General features: G+C 46.6%; 1 protein-coding gene and 1 long non-coding RNA gene across 2 annotated transcripts; both read right to left on the bottom strand.

Moving 5' to 3' along the window:
• Positions 1-1,202: 1,202 nt before the first annotated feature.
• LOC143525024 (uncharacterized) lies at positions 1,203-10,708 on the bottom strand. The gene is made up of 4 exons (XR_013133548.1): positions 10,577-10,708; positions 6,326-6,497; positions 2,849-3,057; positions 1,203-2,665 (listed from the first exon to the last, which is right to left on the bottom strand). It is a non-coding gene; the product is annotated as an uncharacterized LOC143525024 (long non-coding RNA).
• A 2,401-nt stretch (positions 10,709-13,109) lies between these two features.
• On the bottom strand, positions 13,110-27,194 carry ctnnbip1 (catenin, beta interacting protein 1). Its single transcript, XM_077018455.1, has 4 exons — positions 27,007-27,194; positions 21,142-21,256; positions 20,755-20,845; positions 13,110-13,996 (listed from the first exon to the last, which is right to left on the bottom strand). Exons 2-4 carry the CDS (start codon positions 21,235-21,237, stop codon positions 13,938-13,940), a joined length of 246 nt encoding a protein of 81 aa, XP_076874570.1. The 5' UTR covers positions 21,238-21,256; positions 27,007-27,194; the 3' UTR covers positions 13,110-13,937.
• Between the last annotated feature and the right edge of the window lie 149 nt (positions 27,195-27,343).

Genomic DNA, 27,343 nt, shown 5'->3' with positions numbered 1-27,343 from the left:
TACAACTAAACATAGATCTAGGGAGGGTGGGAAGATGCAATCTGCTGGAATTAAAATATTTTATTATACCCTTTATTTGAGACAGCAGGGTGATTGCGGTTCATATATCTGATTGCACACTGACCACGGGGTCAATAGTGCAGCAACTGATTACGGAGAATGTTGGCAAATTCATTCGTTCGTTTGTTTGTTTGTTTGCTTGTATATCTATTATCTGTCTCAAGTAGACTGCTGTCATTTTGTTCACCACTTTTTTAGTGCTGACCTTTGGAACAATATGCTGAATACAGAGTGGCTTATTGCGCTTATTGACCTGATAGTTTGTTTATGGGTTTTGATCTCAGAGATGCATGCTACACATATGCTAAAACTGATATTTTACATGTTGTGAATGTTTACTACTGATTAAAAGAAAAAGTGCACCACCAATGTGCACAAAAAGTACATATTGTTTACTGGGTTGTTTATAGCTATGTCTGACCCTTCTGTACTTAGCAATGGGCGTGCCTCCGTTCATGAAGAATCAATGCATGTGGTGCAGCCGTGTCAACGTAACTGTTTCATTTTAGCTGTTGTACATTTAGTTGTACACTCTCCAGTCCATGATCTTGGCACGTAAGGTTGTCCCTGTAATGGTTCTTGCAGTACGGAAGTAATGGCCTATCATTAGTTGTTCTGGGTGGCAGAGATAATGTAGATCATTTTAACGATATGTGTCCAAATTATGCGCTCATTAAAATAATAAAAAGAACAATAATATTGTTATTCTGTTAATGGAACACATATGCACATGAATATAGCTCCCCAGGCCATCTTTGAATTCACCCAGCAATGCAAAATAAGGCTATTGGGAATCGGTCATGAGTATGGCAGTTCTCTCTCCTAGCCTGACAATTTCTGATACTGTGTCAGTAGCAAATGTGTGTGACACTGTTACATTAGTAAAAATAAAATAATTTAATATAGGCTATTAATATCTCTGTGAGTCCTATGTCAGCATTAGTTATTAACCAAACAGACAGACTGATAAACTCCTATCTACTATAAATGGATGGCTCTATGAACTGGGGCTGTCTTTGGTCACTGCCTGGAATGCAACACAAAGAGCATTTGTTCCTCTCTGGCTATACACAAACTGGGTTAGAAAAGTGGAAGACCCCCCCCCCCCCCCCCCAGTCCCAGTGGTCTGTTACTCTGTGGAATAGTGAGGTCATTGTGGATGTTCAAGACGGAAAAGCCAATGTTTGAGAGGACAGCAGTTTTTGAATAGAGGTGTTTCCAGAGTGTGTCTGTCCTCTTAACTCCTTAAGAAGATACAGACATAATGTTCTCCCTAGGTGTGAATGGAGTTTGGTTCCACTCCTAGGCTGGCTATTGGCTGAAGCAGACATCTTTAGTATTTTGTTTTAGGGTAAAGGTCTCTGCTGTCCTTCACAGTCCTGTATCTTCTCAGTTTTACAGTGAGTCCCGTTTAGCACCTCAGCCCCTCAGATTGAAGGGTAAAGGAGACTTCACCAGGCATACCAAAACAACAGACGTCAAAGAGATATTCCTGCTCTTGAGATTACCCACCTTTAAACATTTGAGTGCGTGTGGGAGAACTTGAAGTCTCCCTTTGTGTCTGTTAGGGGCTGAAGGATTGGGTTTGTCATGTTCTTAGAAGCAAAGCAAAACTCACCAAAGCTTCTCTTCTACTCCTCTAATTCCACCGAGCCTCACCTTCCATCATGCAGGGTTTTATTTTTTCTCCCTGGCTTACAGCAACAGACTTCAAAATAGTCAGGTTATTTTGGTTCGTGTGTGTGTGTGTGTGTGTGTGTGTGTGTGTGTGTGCAGGGTAAAACCAGAGGGCTCCAGAGAGAGAGAGAGAGAGTGAGTAAGAGTGAAAGGACGTAAAGGAGATAGTTAGCAAGAAAGCCGACAAGGAATTAATGTAAATATAGCACCACAGTTCGCCTTTGCATTGACATGATCATACAGTTATGAACCATTTTACATCTTTCTATTTTGCTTGGCATTACTTTAGACAGGACATGGAAAACAGTCACTAAAGAAATTGCTTCCACCAGCATGTAACACAAGGTCACGAAACACTCCCCTTGTATTGGACTTGGATTTACCTAAATGTCAGTGATGTCTGTTGTGTCTTGTTATTCAGCTTGCATGCGTCATTTCTAACAAGAGTAGAGAGAGTGTCACCAAAGTGTAACGTTAAAACAATAAAGGCTCACTCTTTAAAATGAGTGTGTATACCTTCAGTTCACTCAGCAGCGTTTGACATTTATCAAACCTCAAAGCAAAGTCATTTTTGAAAAAAATAAGAAAACCTCCGTTCAATGCAGGGCTTATCTTTTCTTCGTTTACAATCTTGTCAAACATCAGTATTTGGTGTTCCAGTGTTAAACTCTTCATATTTCGTGTTATCTGTGATGGTGGTGATGATAAATCAAAATGGAATGTTGATGTGTGTGGCAGCAGCACTTCAGAACAGCTCTGCCTGCAGTCTGCCTCATGCATATTCATGAGCAGAGCTTCAAAGGCTCTACCTTATGACTCACTCTTACAAAGCAGAGAAGCCGAGTGCTGCTCAAGGTCACTCTCATTAAACCTGCGCTTTCTTTCAGAGCCTCCAGTTCTTCACTTTCGGAGGAACTCCACCCACTTTCTGGAGAAAAAAAAAACAAAACAGAAACAGATTTTTCTACATAAACATTTATTCAATTCATTAAATCTCACTAATGAGAGAATATTGAGTTTGTATTGCTATAGAACACTAAGTGTATCTCTCCACTGCCTTTGTACTAAGATCTCAGGCTTGAATATCGCTAGATCAATTTTTACTCTGTACCTTTAGGAAGGTATGACTGGGGATAAGTGCCTTCTGTCAGGCTGCTACAACCTCCCAAATAGATACAGGAGGCTGTCAGAATCCTGACACGTCCCGCACCGTCCCGCACCGTCCACTACGGTCTTCATCTCCACAGCAGGGTCTACAGAGGCTCTTTGATTGAGTGCAACAGAGCTGAAGAGTGAAACTACGTCCCCAGTAGATGCTGCCTGGAACATATTAAGCAGAAAATTAATATGTTCAACTAAAAGCCTGTGCTGTGCAAAATACAATGAACAATTTATTTTGAAAAACGTTTTGTGTTATATTTTATTTTCTAAAGAAATAATATTTTTCAAATATTTTTTCACCAACATATTAACTATTTAGGCATATTCAAAATGTCTTGAGGTTTGGCATGTTTACTAAATACTGCCTTAACCCCATCTTGAATTATGTCTGGCATCTATTTATAAATAATACGTATCCTAAAGTCTCACGGAAGACAAAACTCAAGACTATTCTCTGTCCTGGCTCCGAGATCTTCCACTTACTGCGTGGACTACAGAGTCTCTTGCTGTCTTCAAATGTAGATGAAGACTCACCTGTTTGTTGAGTATTTAAATGTACTTGTTGTCCTCGTTCTTAAATTGTATGTTTATCTGTCTATGGTTATTTGGGCTTAGGTGAGCCTGTTTAATTGTACTAGGTAATGTCATTGATTCCTGTAGTTTAGTAGTAGTCTGGTTCAAGGGTATCTTGAATTCTGACCTATCTATGCTACTATCTATCTATGCTATCGCTCTGGATAAGAGTGTCTGCTAAATTACCTAATTGTAAATGTAAACGTATCTATTCTGTAAATCTCTGCAAACCATTGTCTTGTTTTTTGATAAAATCTTGGGCTTGTGGATCCTTCTGGTGTTTACAAGGAAGTGAAGAGATTGTGTTTTATTAGTAGTATTATCTGGCTTTTTATCTTATTATTAAGCATTTTGTGGTGGGTGTGATCTTAAATGCCAGTTTAGCAGAATAGGATGAAAGACTTAAGTGGTGAAATCAGTCCAAGCTTTCTGTGTGCTGGAGCAGATCTCACAGGCCTCGTCCTGCCTGGGTTCTTCTCCACATGCTCTCCCGAGAGCTGTCTGCTGATGGAGAAACTTTGCCAGTTGCATTTTAAAGACATTGACCCTTGACCTCCATAAAAGCCTGCGCCGGACTCTCGAGTTCACGCCTTTTTCTGGAGCTCATATCATATGTCCTCTGTGGATCATGGGAAGAGGACTGTGTTGCCACTGCCCACACACACTGCCCCACACACTGGCCCACACACTGGCCCACCGCCCCCCTGCAAGCCGTGCTCCCCTGAGACGCTCTTCCCTCTCTGCCCCATATGGCCCTTTAGGTTAGGTTACTTTACGGGTTAGAGCCCTTTGCTGCCCTATTGAAAGGGTCATTGCTACTCCTGCAGTGAGTCCAATAAGCAAAGCGGTGGACAATGGTAGTGTGGTACATACCCTCACACTCTTCCCCACCAACTGACGAAGGCAACCACAATAAAATCACCAGTGCGTGTCGGTCAGCTGAGGGCACAGCAGGGCGAAGAGGAGACCGGGGGACGCGGACAAGGCGAAGAAACAGATGTGGAGGGTCTGGTGCAGCATTTACTCGGGCTGCGAGGGAGATCTGCTAACCAGGCACAGGAAAAGGGGGATCGGTTGCTTCATTACCCCAAAAGCCAGTCACATGGGGCGTGGGCGAGGTTGAGGGGGGGCCGGACCCCCCCACCTACCGCTGCCGGTGGATGAGAGGGGAGTGTGGGAGCCGAGGGCTGGCAGGCTGACACTACTGAGACTCTAAGCTGCTGCAGGATCTCTCATTAAAACCAGGTCAGTGAGGAGAGAGGCGGGCTTGTCTGTGTTTGATTGACAGCTGAATTCAGCAGTGATTTCTGCCAGGGTCCCCCACCGATCCTGACTCTTATGGAGGCACTACAGTCAGGCTGGAAAGGTGACAGTGTGTGATGCTGAGATGGCTATGGCGCCTGAAAACAGACACAACAGATGAGATATCGAGCCAGCACGAGAGAGTGAGATGTAAAACGTACGAGTGTGGGAGTAAAAGCCTTTTCGGAGACATAATAATGACAACCTGCTACATTTATTCTACTGCACTTTTTTTTTCTTCTGGTAAACACTCAAGCTGTGTTGAACATTGCGTTCCATGTGAGGCCAGGCTGTCCAATAGCAGGAGCTCATCTGGGCACGGTGCTATGACACACCATTCAGAGAATCGAAAGCTTAGTCAAACACGCACACACAAACATGCAAACACACACACACACAAACACATGCACATGCGCGCACACAGAGGCAAACGAGTCTCACTACTGCTCTCCATCTGTGGTTCAGCCACTCTGCATGACCTTTTAATTATTGATCCTCTTTCCAGCAGCAGCACATATCTTTTCCAGCAGCCTTGTATTCGACTCCTAGCTGCGGTGCACCTGCTGTGTCAGCACTGTAAGCTGCACGGGTAATTCATATGAGGCTGTCAGCACAGCACAAGGTGAACGAATATTTCCCTGCTTCTAGTATACCGAGAGTCATTCGATTACACTGAAGTGGAGCAGGGAAGCACTCGTATATATATCATCATTATCCATCTCCATCCCCATGTACATCCAGGCAGACCTAGCGGGGCTCCTGTCTCCTCGTTTCTAACGCACGGATGCTGCACGAGTCCGGCTGCGGTGGCTGGTCTTCAGATTAACATTCGGTAAGGGGTGTAATGTCAGGGTTTATAGCATTTTAAAATAGCAATTAAGTCCCTCTTGATGTTGTCACTATTCTTATGCCGTTTCCTAGTCCACAGGAAACAGTGAGTGTCCCTCACCCAAAACGGCATAACACATGAGAGTCTTTAAATAGTCTGCTCTCTTCAAGACGTCACCGTTCCCTCTGCTCACTCCAGCATTACGGTGGCACTGGGATCCCACTCAAGATGTCTGTGTCATTCCTCTGCCCACCATTCTGGTATTTTAGGAGTTTGTCTCAGGATAAGATAATGTGAGGACAGCTGATCTCTAATTTTACTCTCAGTGTGTATGGATGAGAACAGTGTAAGAAAACATACCAGTGGAGGTACATAGTATAACATTATATGGATTGTATATGGATGTTACCTCCAGAGGGGGTCTGGTAATAGGACCAGAAAGGTTCCTAAGTTTTATTCAAATTATTTTTTATACAAATTGGCCCTTATTTTTCCCTTCCGTGTATTATATGACTGAGACTTTAGTTTCCTACCAATATTTACATCTTTATAAAATTCCAGTAAATAATTTAGTGTTCAAATGAAGACCTCCATTCCAAAGAAGATATAATCAGACTCGTATCAGACTCTACATTTAGTATGTACTGTATTCACTGATGCTGAGGGATGCTTACAGCATACTTACCAAGACCAGAAGAGATGGAGAGAAGAAGGAGAACAAACCTCAAGGTCTTTGTCCTTGTGTTGTCGTGTCTGCTATACATCAGCTCTAAAAAGCACAGAACTAGTAGACAGGTTCTTCTGCCCAATGCAAACGTTGATTTAATTGATTGATCGTGTGGATTTGTCCATCTGGGTTTGGCAAATGTTTGGCCCTCTGACCCATAATAGAAGGCTATGAAAACACAAACACATACACACACACAACAATGTTTACCCACCAAAGGGCACTGTGTGTTTGCCCACATCATCCATCCTCATCCAATTATTCTCCAAGCCCCAGCACGTACATCAATACATAAATCATCATACATCACTTAGTACAGGAGAAAAAGACAGAAAAGGCAAACAGGACTTCAAAGGCTTTATTTTTCCCCGGCTCCGCCCTGCACCTCAAAGGACACGGCCAACACTGAAGTAGTGCAGGGAGCTATTGACAGTGGAAGCTGTCAGATTTAATTCTGACGACCTCTGGCTCCGAGCAGCGAGCGATCATCGGCTGGGAGTCATAAGAACAGCGGGTTCCTGAGCGCCAGGTGCCCGGGGCCGTGATGGATGTTCCGCCAAGCCCGGTCTGGACTGCCGAGTCACGCGACGGCCCGCCTCGCTTTCACGGGCGCCGCATTTCCGCGTTGGCTCCTCTCGCGCGCCGGCGTGTGCGCGTGCGTCTGCCCGTTCACCTGCGTGCAAATTTGCATGCGAGACCGCGGCAGCGAATCACGATACAGGGATCGTGAGTATCGCCCACCACAATGCAAACGACAGCATCTCGCATTCTTCCCAATAAAAGAGACAAGCACATGTGACACAAGAGGCTTTATTTCATGTCCCGAGCTCCTCTTCAGACAGGCCTCCGTATTGTCCTTGAGTTCATTTTGTTTTAGAGAAAGAAAGATAAGAGTGCACACACAAACTTCCGAGTTGCACTATCCCACGTTGTCGTCCAACCCTTGCATGTCCTTTCACTGCGTCCCGGTGCACTATTGTAACCTTCACCGCTCCTTGTGGGGAGGATAATGAATATGTTTTTGAACTTCCGAGTTTAGTCACTTTCATTATTCACTGCTATGCCAACTGACTACTGTGCATCCTTTTCCCAGGGGAGGACTTTTATCACACTGGAGTTTCTCCCGAGGTAAACGGAGCTTCCTGGATGTTCTTTCCAGAAGACAAACTAGAGAGTTGAAGCCCTACAGCACACCGACAGATATTTATTTGATGTGGAGCTAATGCAGTATTAAGAGTTTTTTTTTTGTGGGCTTTGCAAAAATAAAATTAGTTAAACAATATAAAGCGCTAAAATGCTAAATGAAAGGGCTCTGTGTGCGTTGGTAACATTAGAGTGTGTTTATATCTGGGCAAGTATATTTCTATGCAAATAGAAAATGCCTGAAGTTTTAAGGCTTCAGTCTGTCATGGTGATAGATGGCATAGAACTCCAGTTATGTACAGCCACACATGAGTCCGGATCACACCACAGTTATAAATCCTGCTCCAAACGTCGAAGGCTGTAAGTGATAGTCTGCCCGTCAACATGCTTCACTTCAGAATGGAAGCAATCGCGTTTCTATCTGGTGCCTCGTTCATGCATTTCTACAGCGCTGCATCACCCAGAGCTCTTTTCCCAGAGACAAAGCTCGGAATAATAAAGCAGCAGGCGTCGTCTGCAGGATTCACAGGCCTGAGCAGCGACGACACACGCCGACCTGCAGCGCCATCACAGCACATCGTTACGACACCGTGTGCGCGGTAACGGGCCCGGCCACAGCGGCCAAACGAGACGATATTGCGCCCGACTAATGTCAAGACAGATGTGGATAAATGAATGTTCCCGTGAGAATAAAGCAAGAAGTTCAGTAGAACATTATTTAAATCAGACATTTAAATCATCCACGCCCTACCGAGACACATAAAGGCTTTGATCATCCGGTGGGACGTGGTAACAGAAGCCATGCCTGCGTCGGATATTTGATCACACGTGAGATCCCTGCAGGCTCTCGCGGTGGATCTGCAGAGCACGCCGCACCCTAATGGCGAGAGCGGCAGACGGTGGGAGTTCAGTGCACAGGGGGTTAGGGGCAGGAGGTTTGTGCCATGATGCCATCACTACTCACGGTGATGGACACGTGCGCGCTCCCGTCTGCTGCAGGGCTGCGCGTGGCGTAACGAGACGCGTCCCGCCGCGTGCACCTGCACTCCGTCGGCTGAAAGCGCGTTTCATAATCAAAGGAAGAGCGGACACTCCTCCCGCTGAAACAGAGACAATTAGCGGCCTTCACAAAGGCCTTTCCCATCATTACTACACCAAACCCACCGATTGTTATTCAACAGTGTTGCTTTTAATCTGTCCTAAATGTGAGAAACTGGTGTAAAATAAAGAGTGACCTGGCACAGAATGAGTTTAAATGTTGCAGTATTGTTCATGTTAGTTGGGATTTTGAGGCCTGTAACTGAGACCTTATTGGGCATGGCAGACGTTAAATACGTTAAACCGTACTGGTATGTTAAACAGCACTCGGTGTGTTCACCTCCTATCCTGGAGGGCAGGAGTCCGGCTCAGTTTGAGTTTCTTGCGCAAACGCACCATATTCAACTCATCACTTAAATCCCAGCTTTAGAAAGTAGGTTAAGCCAGTGAAACGACTGATTTCCACCTTTACGCTGGAGGCATAACAACTCTGCATAAGCAGGAACACATGATCCTCTCGGTGTACAACACTTGTATTTATTGTGCCATGTGCCCTAATGAATCAGCTCCTCACTTGTAGCTCACACGTTTCCTCCTCAGCCACAGAGTCCGGTTCTCAGTAAAGCTCCTTATCAGCCCGGCCTGTTTCTTCCTTTATTGTTTTCTCTGAAATAAGTGACAGGTAACACAACGCAGACACCCCCTCCCTCACGCTGACCAGCACCAAGCGCAAACTCCGCCGGACCGAACGAGCGTGGAGCGGAGCGCGCGTGAGCAGCTGCGTGCCCGCCCCGTGACCCTCCCGAAGGCCGGAGCACATCCGCGAGCGTCCCGGACGAATCGGTTGTGTGTTCACGGACGTAGTTTTGGGGGGGGACGGGGGGGACATGTCCCCCCCACTTTTTCAAAAGCCGGTTTTGGTCCCCCCCAGTTTTTACAGTTAAAACCAAATATTTAAGTAGCGACGAAGTCATGTCCCCCCCACTTTTTAACGGTTAAAAAAACAATATCCAAATAGCGACAAATCTAGCACTAGGATCATGCAGCTCCGAGCTCCCCCCCCCCCCCCCCCGCTCAACAATTTTTGTTCACAGCGCTCAACAATTTTCATTCAACCACCCCCCCCCCCCCCCCGCTCAACAGTTCGCCACCCCAGGTTGTGTCCCCCCCACTTATGAAATCAAAACTACGTCCATGTGTGTGTTGCACCTCAATGACGAGCTTTACAGAAGATCGTTTCAGAGAGTGAATGGAGAAACAGTACCTGCCCTCCCACATATGCACCATCAATATCAATCGTGAGCTCTATAGCAGAGGACAGTGAAGAGGCGTACAGGAATTGGACACACAAACCAAGACAGGTCTGCTTAACTCATCGGAGGAAAAATATCCTACCTGCAACTGCAAATACAAAAGTATAAATGTCAGCAGTGTTTGACCAGTGGCAGTATTGCTACGTGTTTACACTCACTTACGTGCTTTAATTTTACAGTGCTTCTCTTTTACCAGTATTTACCTATTGTGTGCCACAGTACCACTGGGATCATCAACTGCAAGTACATTTGAGCTCTTTAAATTCCCAACAGAGCACATCCGTTTGAGCATCAGCACACAGCTCAGATTCTACAATGACGACGAAGGGCAGGAGTGCGGTGTGAACTCGAATCGGGTGTTTCAAACACACGACTTTGAATTAAGTGCCCGCGTATAACAGAACTGATGAGAACGCACGTTCTGTTGTTTTCATGCAGGATTACCAGGATTATCGTCGTTATTATTATCGAGACTTCTGCTGAACAGATGGCTGCATGCTTCCTTTTTCACCACGTTATATAATAAAAGGAGTCATGCATGAAAACAGAGGTCAATGCTACAGCTTAAAAAGAAGTCCACAAAGGCTTGGCTAATTGTTCTAGGCTGCAGTTATACAGCACAAAGTTGACAGTGTTGGATGTAAAGTGTGGTCTCTTTTACACTTTTCTCAGTTACATTTTACAGAAGATAACCAATTTAAGAACAGAGGTAGAAATAGTAATAGGCCTGTAAGTAGCAATAGGAATCTTAACCTGACTGGATGCTTCGTATCCGTAGGTCTTCGGAGCATCTGTGAAGGTGTAAAAGTTCAGCAGATGTTACATTTACAGGAAACGTGCGTGTCGTCTGCTGAAGTGAAAACCCTTTTCACAATTCTCTCTTTGAAGTCTATTTCATGCTTTTAAACACGGTGACTTTTATTTCAGAGTACAAGAGAACCGCCTCCTCATTAGGGGACAGAGAGGAGGGAGGTTTTAATCAGTTAATTTAATGGGTCACTAGGAGTGCATCAGATTGATTAGCCTTGGCTGTCCTTCAACACACGTGCCCAACTCTTCAGCTGTGCTCCTTCTCCACATTACCTCCAGCAAAGCTCATTCGGTTTACACGATCAGAAATCGCCTTCCTTTAAACCCCATAAACCAGCAACCGGAGCCGCACCGTCCCTTGCATCAACACGCCCGGACCGGTCGCTCCGTCATTTTGCTGTTCAGACACCCAGCGTTACGTAACCCCGCGTGCCGAGGGCGCGTTATCATAACCGCCTGTACTGTTCCCTCTCCCTCTGCTAGATGGAAGCTGGTTGCACGTCTGGGCATGCATGCTCTTAGCACACAATTACCCGTCTCTTAATAAAAACAAAAGATCAAATATTTATCTAAATCTTTATGGTGGTCTGCCAGACGTATCACTGCCTGAAAGCACATAGAACAGTTTGAGGGCGATGCGTCAAATTCAACACCGGCTGTGCTATTTTTTCCCCACCTCGTATACGCTCAGTCTCTGCTGCATCTAAAGACGGCAGTCAGGACTGCACACAGATGTTACTTATAAGAGAAGAATATGACACTCCCTTATGGTGAATTAGACCACACTGTGCAATTAGCAGCATTTTCTGTGCATACTGAACGGTGCTTGCCATATTATATTCTCATTCCTGAGGTAGCACTTATAAAAAGCGCATAGTGGTGCAGTGGTTTAAGAAAATGGTCCCATAAGCAATTTGTCATTCCTACAAGCCAAACAAGAGAGATTATTCCTGTATTATTAAAATCTTTATATGTTTATTTCACTTGGCATTATTTATAGAAAAACACACTAGCAAAAATGATCTGCCTCATCTTTATTATTCAAAGTATTAGTTATTTCACTTCATTTATTTAAAGCACCTGCAGCAACTCAACTTGAATGCAATCAGCCTCTTTGAGTGCACAAGATTTGAGCAGTCCTGACTACAGTATATTATCAGGACCCTGAATCAATGCGTGGGCTACAAAATGCTCTTGGTATAGGAGTTCAGCAGCAGGAATAAGATATGACCTCATCCGAACCATCCCTGTCATAACACTAATCACACATGCTGTAGTCCTGCACCTTGTACGCAATCTGTATGAAGATCAACCCAATCTGTTATGATTGGTGGAGTTTTCAGATTAAGGTCTTCCTTAAACACCACCACTCCACACCACTGGTCGCCTTAAACTCATTTTTTTTATTGGTTCACGTTTTGGAAGCATTAAGTTCAAGAACATGGAAGAATCCATTTAGAGACGGACAAGGAAAAAAAACTCAAATGAGAGAAAGAACAAAGACTAGAGATGTACTTTAATCTGATGTGACTGCTGTAAGAGACGGTTGTGGCTACAGGTTTAAGGACAGCTCGAGTATTTTTGAACAAAACTTCTATCGTCACATTCAATCTCCATAAGACTCCTCTCCGATGAGGAAGTCGTCCGAGGAAGTCACTACATAGAGATTCGTGGTCTAGGTATGCTTCAAAAATATAAATTGTATCCTTCAAGAACAAAAAAATGCATAGACAAATGAGAGTAAACACAGCTGTAGTAATCCTCGTCACTGATGGTGATGATTTTTTAGAGAGAAGAAGCCTGCGTACACAAGCAGCTGACAACTGAGCACATTCAGAGGAACCACTTCTTGCCAACAGGATACCAATAAGTTACCATGACAACTTCCATTCTGAGAATATTTAAAAGGACTAGCTTCCACGGACATCAAAAAAATAACCAGTGATGTTCATTGTGGTTTTTACGACCTTCAAAGATCTACTTGAAAGTACACCATCGGACCACAAGGCAGGCATGCATCATGTTTCAAAACATTGAAGCTACAGTTAAGTTAAGCAAGTTAACAAAATATATGAATGCACATTAAAAATTAAGCACTTTACCAAAATGTTTGAGGCCAAATATAATGAAAACAACCAAAGTTCAATCCATCTCAAACATTCCAGTTTAAAAGGGGGAACAAATGCTTGGGCAGTTCTCTTAAGAAAGATTCCCTTCTTGCACAGAATGCTGAATACAGGGACTAGAATTGCTGTTGAACTCTGCAGGACCGCAGGTTATAAAGCTTAATAATGAGATATTAACTATCTAACTGCTAATTTCCCTTGCAGAGTGTTCACAACGTTTTGTTGTTCACCTCCCAGTTTTGATTTGTAGTGGAAAAATAAATAAGGCCCAAGACATTTAGTAAATAGCTTTAAAAATTATTTTACAATAGAAGAAACCGCTCACAATTCTGCTCACTAGCACCCCCCCCCCCCCCCCCGTATTGTCTTTACAATAAAAAAGTTTTGAAATTTCACATTAATCCAAACATCCAAAAATGACATTACTGAGTCAGGCAATTGTTGTACACCTGTGTGCATTGTGCACACACACACACACACACACGCGTGACTTGCACGCTCACACACACACACACACACTCACACACACACACACTCATTCATGTTCTTAATGTAGTGCAGTGGCTTCCCCAACACCTCACACATTAATATGGTGACACGATGGTGAGAGGGTAACAATCTGGCTGAGAGTTCAACAATCACAAAAACAAAAGTTAGCATTTTAACAAGAGCAAAATACACAAATAAAACCAAATAAAACCCCTAAAACAATAATGCAAAAGTCCTAATTCTCAACCCCAGACTTTGTTCTTGGTTTGACCAGACATATGAAGATCTTGGTCCACTCCACCTCTCACTAGGACAGATGCATCACGCCACCACTGCACCACCCAGCACCAAGCTGAGGAACACGCACACAAAACGTAAAAAAAAAAATACAAATAATAAAAAAAAGAAAAAGATGTCACACTTTGCGATTCGTTTTTACGACCTCATCCGAGAGCCTGGGCATCCCTGGCACTCCGCCCCCTAGTGTGTGACGGTTAGTGTGAGGAAGAGGATGGGAGTGAAGAAGAGGGAGGGGGAGAGGGGGGGTTGAGGGCAGGCAGCGATCAATGACGGACCCAGATCCGCCCCCCCCCCCCCCAGCTCAGCCACACCCCCTCCTCTCTCCGACCGTCTCCCCCCTGCAGTGAATGGGGAGTTTCTGTAGTGAGGAGGTGACCCAGGGTGGGGCCTCACTGCCTTCGGTCCTCCGTCTCTGACCTGGAGAAGGCCATCACCACGTCCTCCGCACCTGATGGGGAACACACAGTCGGGGGAATTGAGTGAGAGAGTTCTGGTCCAAAAGGTAAACAAACAAATAAATAAAAAACAAAACAGTGCATCAACATACATGCCACTCCATGTTTATACTGGCATGTGCTGCACACTTTAGCATTGTTGTGCAATTACAATGTGCCAACATGCACACTGGCCTTTATCCTGTTTTATGATTGTAATTACAGTACAAATGTCTTTAGATAGAGACCAATTCCTCACACGTCTTCACACATTTGTCAACTAAAGCTTGAGGACTTCAGAGGGTCTCCAACTGTTATATTTGTAGCCAACCGTAAAGATCCGAGCATGAAAGGGGCGGGGCCAGAGGCAGAGTGCGACGCCCTCACCCTGCCTCGCTGTGACCAATCACAGCACGGGAGGAGCAAAAGCACATCGGGCCACGGTCATCCACATCTCAAGGGGATTACGGTCATACACACGGCATTATGGGGGCCAGAAGCCTGAGTCTGGAGAGCGATTAGGGGCCCAGCACCTCGGTGCAATAAACAACCAGGTGAATGGGATTAAATTAGAGTTAGATGATGTTTAAGCAGGATGAATTAATTGGAGAACTAACAGCATTGTGTATTTTAAGCTCACATATTTTTTATAACATTTTGTGCAAACTCCAGGGAGAATATCCCCCCCCCCTCTGTAATATTTTATTTATTTTCTTTAATGCCCCCAGATTCTTTAAACAACTTATACAAAGACCAAGGAACCATGCCAAGTCCAAGTCAGGAAAAAAACATCAAAAAGATAATTCATAACACATTTCGAGAAGACCCCTGCTATCTAGAGCTGCGTCTGTCAGCAAGAACGTACCCAAGAATTCACCCACAGAACGACCAGACACGCTGCGTTTCTGCGCCGAAGATGTGACTAAAGTAGTGGATAATGCATGGAGAGTTACTCTGAAGTAAAGGCACCCAGCTCAAACAAAGCCCCGCGGTGAAGTGCGTTGCTCTGGGGAAGACACAAACATGTAATTTCCACTGCCTTGTGGGAAGTCTGACAGCTACAGGATGAAAGGTATCACTTGTCATTCTGTTCAGGGATCAGGTGAGACTGATGGCAGTGGGGTGGGGGGGGGGGGGGGTTGCTTATCATTTCAAATCCTTCATTACTAATTCTGTCTCAGCTCAAGAAACAAACTTGTTCTGGAAGGTAAACAGGATTTGAAGATGCAGCTGTTCAATGATAAATAAGGATCACTGAACAATTTCATCAAAACAGCAAATAAATCAGCGCAAGCGCTCAGTGGCCCTCGAGTTCCCATACAACACTCAGGACCTTCGTCTGAAGGTTGAAGAGGATGTCTGTTCTGGAGGAAATCTCCCAGAACTTAATCTTGCTTGCTGAAGCAGGTTTGTCCTTGTCGGCCAAAGCTTGGGCCGTTCTCATGAAGCACGTGCCGCTGCTGATATGACCACGCAGGTTTTGATGAAGTTGTGACGAAGGTTCTGAAAAAAAAAAACCCCAAATGTAACTCCTTCTGGCCCGGCGTACGTACGGAGGACGTGCGTTCTGCGGGTGTCTAACGGATAATAAAGCTTGCCTGTGGACAAGTGAGGTGGCTGAATTGAGCAGAATGAGGCATCCAAAATGTAAAAGTCTGTGATATGAAGGATCGCGTGTCCTAACAGAGCAAACCCAAGCACACAGAAGCTGAAGTGAGCGATGGTAAGCGCTTTGATCTGAGCATGCTTCACGTCTGCTGGCTGACACATTTTGAAGCAGTGCTTCAGGAAAAATAAAGCCTATGCTATAAAAAGCCCTCATAGTTTCTCATAACATCTCCTGCTCTTGATGGATTTAATTATGTGCAAAGATAAAAGTAGGCCACAGACCATATTAAACACACAAGCACCCACCAGACAGTGTCGGTGTGTGTGTGTGTGTGTGTACACAGGTTTTTTTGTGGCCTTCTCTTCAGACGCTTTAACACGACATGACATGTGGCATGGCAATCTCAGTGGCCCAGATGCAAGGCCATCATTAGGATGTCTCTGGGTTCTGGCTGACCCAAGCTTAATGAGCAAGGAAGGAGGGACAGGTGAGGCCCTTTCATGTCTCCTCACACCACCTTAAAAGCCCACGATCCTCCCAGATCACTCAGACCTGCTGCATGAAGGAAGCCACGGCTCAGCTCATTGGTCAGGAGAGATCGTTGAGGTTTCACCTCATTGGTCAGGAGAGATCGTTGAGGTTTCACCTCATTGGTCAGGAGAGATCGTTGAGGTTTCACCTCATTGGTCAGGAGAGATCGTTGAGGTTTCACCTCATTGGACAAGAGAGCTCGTTGAGGACTCGGCTCATTGGCTAGAAGCCTTTGCTGAAGTGCCTTTATCAGCGGTGCATTAACATGAAACAGGGCACAAGTCTAACTTCAAAGGTGTCCTGTGTAGGGCAAAGGTGGGCAGTACCTTCTGGTTTTAGAAGCTAAAATTAGGTCTGGCCCGAATGCAGTTTGAATGCTTCCTGGTGTTTCAAAAATATGAACACCCAAAAATAAGGTTTCACGCAACGTGCAATAACTAATTTCATCACATCACCAGTAATAATTAAGACTTATGTAAGCATCTACTATACTGGAATGAAACGTGGATCCAATAATCTGAACTGTGTCCTCCTGTGAGCGCCTAACTCAGTAATGCAACTAATTAAACACTTTACATATATGAACAACTAAAGTGAACATGATCTATGCTGAGGATGAGGCTACAGTTGCTATGGTTTTCATTATTTAACACAAACAAACAAACAAACAAACAAATAACCTCCACCACATTAGACAAACAGCTTAATGATAGAGAGAGCTGCATTATACAGCCACATACACTATGTGTGTGGGTGTGTCCCAAAAGCACACACACACACACACACACACACACACACACACACACACACACACACACACACACACACACACACACACACACACACACACGTCCTGTCTGCGGAGGGAAAGAAAGCGCCTCCTGTGTAAGGCAGCGTGGAGCCGTGTGTTCAGGGAGAGGACAGACGCTGGGGTTTCAAGGACACCGCGTCCTCTGGGTCTACGGGGAAAAGGACCACAGGATCAAACAACACACACTACTCCAACAAAATAAAGGCGGAGATGTCTAAACATTTCCCCACCTGACCTTCGTGATACAACAGAACTTTTGAAACGAGATTAGAAGGGCCGTTCTCACAGAAACACACGCTGCCTTCTACCACGACGGGCACCACGAGCCCCATGTCTACACCACAAACACACTTTGGGACGCAGACGAGTCGAGGTTTCACCGCTCCGAGGTCCACATCAACTCAGACCGTCGGCTGTCCGGAGCGTGAACGTGGCGGCCGTAAGCGAGCTCCCTGTCCCTGGGGCGAACGCACCCCCCCCCGGCGCCCGCACCCCACGCGAGGCGCGGCGTGGTCCCTCGGGCACCAGCCAACGCACTACAAACGTCAGGGCCCTACGGTGCCGTCGCTTAGCAACAGCGCGGAATCGGATTGCATCACCACCCTGCGGGCTGCTAACGCCTCTCAACAAACAGCTGCTACCTGCTACCATTTCTCCGTGCTTCTCTCCGTCAGCCCCTTTCTCCCTCGGATGAACACACCGTAGCCTTAAATGAGGTTAATCAGATTCATTAGATCCCAAAATAATGCAAAACACTCCCAGCAGTGTGTGAATGTTACACATTTTTCCATCGATCAATTATTTCTATTATTGAAAAAAAAAACGAGGACCCGGTTGGGTGTAATCTGCAGCACTTCTGTTAGCCTGGAGCTGGACTCTCCTCGGCCTGTAGACCTGCGTTCAGGCGCCCTGTGTTCAGCCTGCATTCATGTGTCCTGCGTTGGGTGTGTGCAGTCGAGTGTGTAAGGTGCAGCGCAGTGATCATGACTCAACAGAAACAGCACGCCGAGCGCATCGCTATGGCAGCAGAGAGAGGAGGGATGGTAAAGATGGCCGCAGAGCTTTGCAAAATGGACCAGAGTCAGAACGGGACTGTCAGAGAGTGCGGGACAGCGCAGGACAGTCTCTCTCTCTCTCTGTCTGTCTAAGCGGCCCCTTTTTTTAAGAAACACGCCTCACTGGCTGAGCCAAACAGTCACAACGAGCCCCCTTACACCCCAGCAGTCTCGTGAATTGGGAGGGCGTTCAGAGTGGAGCCGTCTGCAGGAGGTCGAGGCCCTCACAGCATTCGCAGTGTGTGCGGTTATGGACGACGCGTTCAGACGGCACCGACGTGGGCCGATCTATCGATCCCCACGGCCCATCACAGCACTACAGGTCCGGCCCTGTAAAGAGCATCTGCACTGATGTTGCCCAGTACGCGTGACCCTGGTGTGCAGGGTGTTGGGGAGGGGCGGCACTTAAAGGTCCAACAAGCGTGCGTAACGCGGCTCCGACATCGTCCGCCTATAATTAACAGTCCGGCTCATTCCCCCCCAACAGGCCCGATCCTCTCCTCCAGTCACATGGCATCGTGGAGCCCTGCCTCCTCGTCGCCATGGAAACTCCACTCTCTGCTTTCCTTACCCTGAACTCCTGGCGAGAGTCCTGCAGCCTCTCTGATTGGCTAACCGGCATGCTCCCCAATCGACTTTGCCCACACACACACTCTGCGCCTTTCGACCGCAGTGAACCCCGCCCCACCCAACAGCGACCTATAGAGACAGAGCGCATAATGTCTTGAGTGGGGGTAAACCACACCCCTCGTGGGGGGGGGGGGGGGGATGTAGAGAATGGAGTGAAAGATAAACTGTGCCACACCATGTCTTGAAACACTCGTTAGCACCAATCTAACAAGCCAGAGATGGAGAAAGTACGTTTTTTGCTAACAAAAGTAGCATAGTCCATTTGACAGAAAAGATTGCATTAAAAATCCAACGGTTCAGCAGTAACTACTTTCATTCTGTTTGCTTCAAACAAGCCATTCACATGCTGCAGAAACCTTCAATAATCTCTCAAAGTGCTGTTCAGATTTGGAGTTCAAATTCTGCACTAACAGCACTGCCTGAAACCTGAAAGCACCATGTGGTATTACAAAGCCAGAATGTCAATTCATCAACTATGGTGAAAAAAATCCCAGTCCAGTAATAAGGGACGCAGAACAACATAAGGAGGGTTGGACACGTTCTGGGTTGGACACGTTCTGAAGCTCTCCTGCCCCTCAGAACTCCAAACCTGATCCAACGAACCACGGTCTTAAACAACAGATTATTCAACACTGGAGCCAGGTTTATTGAACTAAATACATTCCTTCATGCAGGAATAGAGCGGGCACCTCTACCATGTATAATATATTACAAACCCTCACACATCAAAAGTCAAATCCTGTTAAGTCTCCTTAACTTACTCGGATAAATAGGGAACATTTAGAAAATGAACAGGGTTCTATACCTAGATGATGTCTGAACAGAAAACACTGAAATTCCGGTCAGACATCATCTAGGTAAGGAGCCCTGTTCATTTACAAAATGGTACCCAGTCATCCATTCACACAGAAATAAAAACAAGAACAAATGAATACTAATATTTCAGTGCGTATTCAAGACATGGAGCGATATCGGTTTAGTTGCCTCAGTAATGAATGTAAAAGCAGTTATGCTCTACGTGATTAAATCCATCTCTGTCCCACATGGGATTTACGCAGATATTCTACAGAAATAATAAAACAAAAACACAATGCTGACATTCTTGTGATTGCGAGGCAAGTATTTATATCTCAAACTTAGTGTTATGCTAGCTGTTGGTCCATATTAGGCCACGCGTTCCAGACCCCTTCATTAATCTCCAAAATAGAATTAAAGTGTTTCGCTCAACACAAAAAGGCCCCGTGCCTCATTAAGGTTTGAAAGCAGACGGGGGAGTGTTTAACGCACAGGCTACACACACAGGCGAAGTGTCATGGAGACAAATTGCAGGCCTAGGGCTTCACTGTGGATAGCAATGACCTGACTGGCCCGAGCGTGCTGGGTGTGATGGCCAGCAAATGGAACCAGCAGGACCAGGACAAAGTGCCGCTCAGCTCAACTGAGCCTGGAGCCCAGCTGATGTGTCCGGCTGGAATCACGAGCACCAGTCCCTGTGGTGAGCTTCAGCTTCACATTGTTTCCTTGTGCGTGAGGGTCACGTTGGCACAATCATGTTGACTTGGCGCCCTCTGGTGTTGAAAAAGAATACTGACCATGGCGCAGGAAAAGAAAAAGGCAATGTCGTCAATTTTCTGCTTGTTGCTATATGGAAAAAATCAAAAATAATTCTGTCTGCATTTTCTTTTATATGGAGAGAACGTGCTCCATCTTTTAAATAGTCAATGACAATGCAACACGGTGTTTTGTGTTCACCTGCTATTCCTTACAAAATCAGTAGAAATGTGATTTTGGGGAGGTTAAAAGAAAATGATTGGATGTATACCATAATTGCACACCTGGCAGCAGGCTAAGGGGATAAAGTCAGACCAAATCCCTCTGGCTCTCCTCCAAGCACCCGGCCCTTTAGTGAGACACGCAGCGAGGCACGCAGCGAGACACGCAGCGAGACACGCAGCGAGACACGCAGCGAGACACGCAGCGAGACACGCAGCGAGACACGCAGCGAGACACGCAGCGAGACACGCAGCGAGACACTCAGCGAGACACTCAGCGAGACACGCAGGCATGCGGCCGGGCCCTGCTCTGCTGCTGTATGGAACCCAGTCCGTCCGACGGTGTGGGTGGCGAGGGCCTTACCCTGGTCGATGTTGTGCTGTGGGAGCTGGCTCATCTGACTGTGCACCACGCCCGCGTAGTTTCGCAGGAAGGCTTCCTCGCTCGGCGTCAGCTGCACGCACACGGCGGTGGGGGTGCGTGGGGGGGGGTCAGAGAAGGAGCACAAGGCCAAATAAGCAACAGGGCAAAACGAGCTCGGAGTGAAAAGGCTTTTGTGGGAAATACGTAAAGGGAAAAAGACGTGACTCGGGCAGTTTGGTCATTTTTCCTGCTCTGACATTCACGCCCCAGCTGGCGGTTCGTCAGTGAGGCGTGGCCGAGCTGGCAAAATGCCAGATGTGGTGTTGGGAGCGCACCCTTGTGGTGGAGTCTGTGCAGACGGGCAGGGCTGAGGTGTGTGACACTTACGTTTGATCCCATCTTCTTCAACATGAGCAGCACTCGCACCTTCTGCTGAACGTACATCTCCTCAGGAGACTTCCCAGGGGCCTCCTCACGGTTCATCCCCCCTGCTCCTGACGCACTGCAGCGTAAACACACACACACACACACACACAGAATATGAGAATTTAAACAAAAAAAAATTCCCATGCAAACATAACACCAACAGAATCCATAAACCATACGTACTATAAAATGTATATAAGAAAAGCAAAGATTATTCAAAAAAGTATACACTGATATAAAAATTTGTAAAAAGTTTTACAAATTATTACATTAGATAATATACTCATCATTATTATTTTTACTATTAGAAGTAACAAACAAACCCACTAGTACCTAGCAGGGCCCTTTCTAGCTGTGTGTGTCTACACCAAACTAGCTGTAAACACACCACCGTCCTCCAGCTACAAAAAACACAGTAGAGCCGTCCACAAAGACGGATGCTGCAGTGGAAACCTTCTAATCACCAGGAACCCTTGATCAGTGCTTCTCCGCAGAACACACGCACACCCTTACCTACACGCCCACACACACACACGCACGCACGCGCGCGCACACACACTACGATGGAAACTACGCAGCTCTTGAAGTCACAGTGCGGGCTGGCAGAGCAATACAAATGGTGCTCATCCATATTTAATGCCACGTTTCTCTGAGGTCTCCCCCCCCCCCCCCATGCCCCCTCCCCCCAAACTAATGACCCATTTCTACAGCCCTGCTCTTTGCTCAGCCCTTTAAAAGACGCACGAGAAGAAAAAAGAAAAGGGGAGGGGCCCAGGGCCAGAGGCCACTCCCCTTTCCGGCCACCATGCACCTGAGCAGACGGGGGGGGGGGGGGGGGGGGACTGTTGAGAGCGCTCCATAACCCCCCCCCTCCAGTCTGCATTTCAGACTGCATCCGAAAACAGCCGAGTTAAGAGGGAAGAGGCTAAATCATGGGAAGGAAACACGCAGCGTTCGAGGGGCTTCCGTCGGGGTTCACGAGCACCCAGCTCCAAACGCCCCTCACCCACACGCCTGCTGGAGGCCCCTGTAATGCAGGCTGACGGCTGGCTCGATGTGGGGTGATGTTTAATTAAAAAGGTGGCACAGAACACACACACACACACACCCCCCCCCCCCCCCCCCCCCACCGCACATGGCACAAAGGGGCCGAGACTCCCGTCTGGTACTCAAGGACACTGCTGTGCAGATACTGATCACACCGTCTGAAGACAGAGACTTCGGACGTTATTGTCTCGATCTCTCGTCGGACACAATGAGTAGTCGTCCAATCAAGTAGACACATGTAACCGAGACAAACATGGAATTAAAACCATAATGTTAAAAATGTCCTCAAAAAAGTCCGTCTGAGGCCCAACAAGGGAAGTGATCAAAGGGCACAGCGAGTAAAAGAGTTTGTTGCACACACACACACACACACACACACACACACACACACACACACACACACACACACACATAGGCAAGAGTGGGGGATGAACAACGCTGGAGGAAAGGAGGAGACAGACAGAGAGAGAAAGATGAAAGACAGAGAGGGACCAGAGTGTCAGCTCGGCAGCGCTGTGACACAGGGCACACCTTCAGGGGAGAGGAAGGCAGAGAACACCCCCCCCCCTCCACCTCCTTCTCCTCCTCATTTGATCATGTCTGGGCTGAGCGCAGGAACTGCAGGAGCTGGCCCAGACAGCAGACGCAGCCTCTGAGGCTGATACACACTGTGCTCAAAAACACACCGAGAGCAGGATGTCATTTCTCACCCGGAAAAGCCAACACACTGTTCCCTAGTCTTGCAATGCAGTAGTGTGAAATGTTTTTGCGAAATAATATATATAAAAAAGTCTTGGCAAAAACACACCGGTGCATGATATTGCCAAATGTACAGATCCGTCTGGGCTGCAGTGCTCGCAGGAACGTCTGTAAGAAACAAGAGCTTCCTCTCGTCTCTTAAGTCTCGATTTACCCTGCTTAATCTCAATTTACCCAGTTTACTTAATCTCAATTTACCCTGCTTATTCTAGATTTACCCTGCTTAGTCAAAATTTTACCCTGCTAAATCTCAATTTTACCCTGTTTAATCAGAGGGACCCGATTGTCTAAATAAAGGTTTTGCAGCTGCAGAAGGACGCTGAAAGCCCTCCCTCAATGCACCATGGCAACGGGAATTCAGAGGACCGTGTCCAGTGCAATGTGATGGGGCCGTGCACGTGTTCGGGTCTCGGAGATCAACGCCCACCGAACCAGTGGTTCAACAACAGTCCAGCGGCATGCACGTGCACTCCTCCAGCACACGATGACGAGTTCAGGGCCATCGGCACGCACCCAAACAAACCGGTCCTGAAGTGATAAAGGACACAAGACGTCTCCGAGTTGTCTAATCAGTTTGTGCAAAGAGGAGAAGATTTTACTGAAGCAAAACTGGGAGAATGCAGGAGTCTGGTAGGAGGTGACAAGAATGCGTTCTACATTGAGTTTCAGTGGAAAAGATCTTAAAGATCTTAACTTCTTAAAAGATCTTAATTAACTCCGTTATTATTTACCATGTGCAGTTAGCAACTTATTTACAGTTGTGTGATCAGAACACGAAGCATTTAAATCTAAAATGCTAGAATGGTCATAATCAGACAATCTGCTGCCTTCATCAAGGTTCTTTCCTCGGTTTCCCGATTAATTTATTTCTGGAGGACTTGTTGACAAATGTATCAGGCCCGGTTCCCTACGAGAGGCTGCAGGAATCCTCTCCACTGCTGTTGGCAGTGCCACAGGGCTGGGACCCAACTCCCACACCTGCTGCCCGAGTGTTCACGCCATGCACGGCAGAGAACGAGGAGAACTGCGGCGTGTCCCGTAAGCCAATCATATCCTCAGAGTAAATCTGTTAGCAGTTGCACCATCCTTGCCAACATTTCTGCCCCACCGGGAACAGCTGTGGACGAGGGCCGAGTTGCACTCCCTTACAGGGGGAACACCAGAATTCAGCACTGCCCTGCTGGACGAACGGTCTCCACCAGAATTCAGCTAGCTATTCAACTTTGGATGAGGACACAAAAAAAAGTCAATGGCATGTTCTTGTTGACTACCTATTAGTGGCGTGTTATGGACATGGTCATTTTACCTCCTGCATTCCTTTTCAAACGAGGAACGTGAATGATGGGGTATCAGAAAAGCAGATCTTACTGACCAAACCATTTCTGAAGCAAGTAAACCAAGTTCTTAATTTGGAAACAATGCCAAGTAGAACAATGATTAGTCCCAATCCCAGTTGATGTGCGTTAGATAACAGAGAACAGATTATTGGTGTATAGAGCATATGTAACTCAAACTAGCCTAAATTGCTCAATACCCCAAAGGCATTTTCTGCATCCACTAGATCTGCACTGGCCATTAACCGGTTCATTTGCAATAGTGCAGTTAGGAAATACGAAGTCCAGAAGGTGGCTTTAAAAAAAAACGATTTCAGCATTGAGAACGTGTGCCAGTTCGAATCAGCAGGAAACCTGCTCCGCTCCGACAGCGCCTGTCGCATTTTCCACCATCAAGCACAGAAGTGCTGATGACACACAACGCACACCGGCTCCAGCCCGACTGTGACGGGGTTGTACAGCGTGTCAGGATGACGCCACTGGATGTTGCCACACCTGATGGTGTGGGCGGTACCAGGGTGATTAGTACGGAGGTCGTGACTTCTTCTGTGTTGGCTGTATGTGAAGCAGGAATCATTGGTGGGGTTTAATTAAATGCCAATATTGCCAAACCTGCTCCCAGCTGCCCTGCACTTCCTGCTGCACTTACTGGGCTTCATTTTTGTTTTCACGCACCAAGGCGTTACTCAGTCTCTGAAGGACATATGACTGATCACACGTTAGACAAACCACCATGAACCCTGAGAAATGGCGTATGCCTAGGTTACACTGAAGATTTAAAAATCACGACAGTTTGTCTCATGCTGGAGCACTTGTCATGAATTACAATACTACAGCTACAGCAGTGGGTTTGTCCCTTTGGGATTAGAGTGTCGAGGCTGGCAAACTCTCCTGCACTGCAGAATAAGACCACGTGTGCTGGGAAGGACTCAGACTGAGGGTAGGAATAGTTGAACAGGAATTGAAAAATATACGTCTGAAATGTGTATTCCACTAATACCCACAGTTGAGACTGCCTGTCCCAATCAAGCTGGAAAAAACGCACACACAAAGATGTTGGTGCTGCAACTCAAAACAGTGAAAAGATTCAAATGACACAAGACAATTACATAAAACTAATACAATTAAGCAGTAGAGCATAAATCAAGCATAAATAATCAAAAGTTCAAATGAAGCTGTGTGATCAAGTGAAGAAAATAAGCAACCATCACGTTCCTTTTGAACCTTGTTTGGTAATCCAGATAACTTCCACAAGCACAAATCACTTTCCTCGGGCCCAGTGCAGTGAGCTGCTGGCCACTTGACCCTAGACTTGTATAACAAGGAAACTGTCACGGTCTCCGTTTCACATTTACAAAATTTGTTAGTGCTGATCCAATATATAATGTCACAGAAACACGGCGTACATAATGCATTCAGCCATGTTTATTTTTAAAAGCTGTCGCAAGATCAGCCTTGGGGTCTTTTGCCTGTTCATGCAGCAGCCCCCCTAAAGACAGAAGTGGCTGAGCCCTGTCTACAACAGCCCCCTCCCTCTGGACCCGTGTCCATCATACATGTGCACCACTGCCCCCAGGCCCGGGACGCGGAGCTGACTCTGACATAAAGAGAGCCAGGACATCCTCGTGAGGAATGTCCCAGCTGAAGGTGTCACAGCTTCATGTCCAAGTTCACAGGTGGCTGGTTCTGCAGAGTCAGCCCGGACCATCACAACCCCCCCCCCCCCCCCCCCCAAGGACCCCAAACGGGGCAGGCTGCCCGTTCAGAGCCGAAAGTGGACCTGCTCCGCTGCAGTTAGAGGGGACTGGAGCGTGGTGTATTCACAATGAGTTAAGGGTGTGAAGAGACTAAAATAGACCTTCATCACCACTCAGGCACAGTGTGGCGAGGAACTGAAAGTGTCTCGCTGTGCTGTCAGATTCCTGATTCACATGAACACACACCATGACTAATGATCACTCTTATTTATACATAAATACACACTTGTGCTGTTTTATTTTGTTGTCAGGCTACCAGAGTATTTTGCTCGTCCAACATTTATGTTGTACAATGTTCAGAAAGGTTTGGTGAATGGTGTAATGAGGGATAAGATTCACTGGTCAGTGAAACACCCGAGCAAAACCGAGCAAAACTTGTGTAAGACGGGCACTGAGAGCGGACACACACAGTACTGTACAATAATCCAGCCCGGCACCGACACTACAACTGCGGGCTGAAGTGCTGCTTGTGTCGGGCAGCATTTGGGCAGCCAGCCGCCACTGTTCACCACCAAACTCGTCGATATACGCATCTGTATTTAAACGGACAGACCGTGACAACAATTAAACATTTATTCGGGAGAAGTCGGATATCACACAACGCTCACACACGCGAACGAAAGCGAAAAGTGCGAATTTATCGAGCGGTTCAAACGCACCGGAGGTCTAACAAAGCCCTGAATGAAGTTCCCACAATTCCGTCCAGGCGCTAACGCTAGCCTAGCCTAGCCTAGCCTAGCCTAGCCTAGCCTAGCCTAGCCTGGCCTAACGCGGGCTTAGCTTAGCCTAGCTTAGCCTAGCCTAGCTTAGCCTCCGAGCTAACGCGAGCTACAGAAACCTGAACGCTAGCGGAGGTACCGCTGAAATACAGTCCTGGTCTGGGCAGCAATCATTACAATAAGTTCAACAAATCAGTCACCACCACTCACCTCTCCTGGTCCAGGATTTTTTTTATTTCGTTCGTGTTTTGTTTTTTTTTTTGTTTGTTTTTTTTTGTGAATGCTCAGTTGAATTGTTTCTAAGGAAGCGTCCTGTTCCGGGGTCACATCCCGACAGCCGTCGGAGCTGCGTGTAGCCGAGGAGGGAGCGGAGTGGGTGGCTCAAGCCGCGGCACCCACTGCTGAAGCAGCTTCCTGCCGATGCACGCATAGCTCTCACCGCAAGGTGGCGACATCTCACCAGGCAATTCTCTCGGTATCGGACGTCTAAACGGAACATGCGTGTTAGTTACATTAGGCGTTAAAACAGGATTATTTCTGTTTTTGT

The sequence above is a fragment of the Brachyhypopomus gauderio genome, chromosome 10 (assembly GCF_052324685.1).
Source record: "Brachyhypopomus gauderio isolate BG-103 chromosome 10, BGAUD_0.2, whole genome shotgun sequence".
NCBI lineage: Eukaryota > Metazoa > Chordata > Actinopteri > Gymnotiformes > Hypopomidae > Brachyhypopomus > Brachyhypopomus gauderio.
The sequence above is the reverse complement of the archived record's forward strand: the minus strand, read 5'-3'. Positions and strand labels throughout refer to the sequence as shown.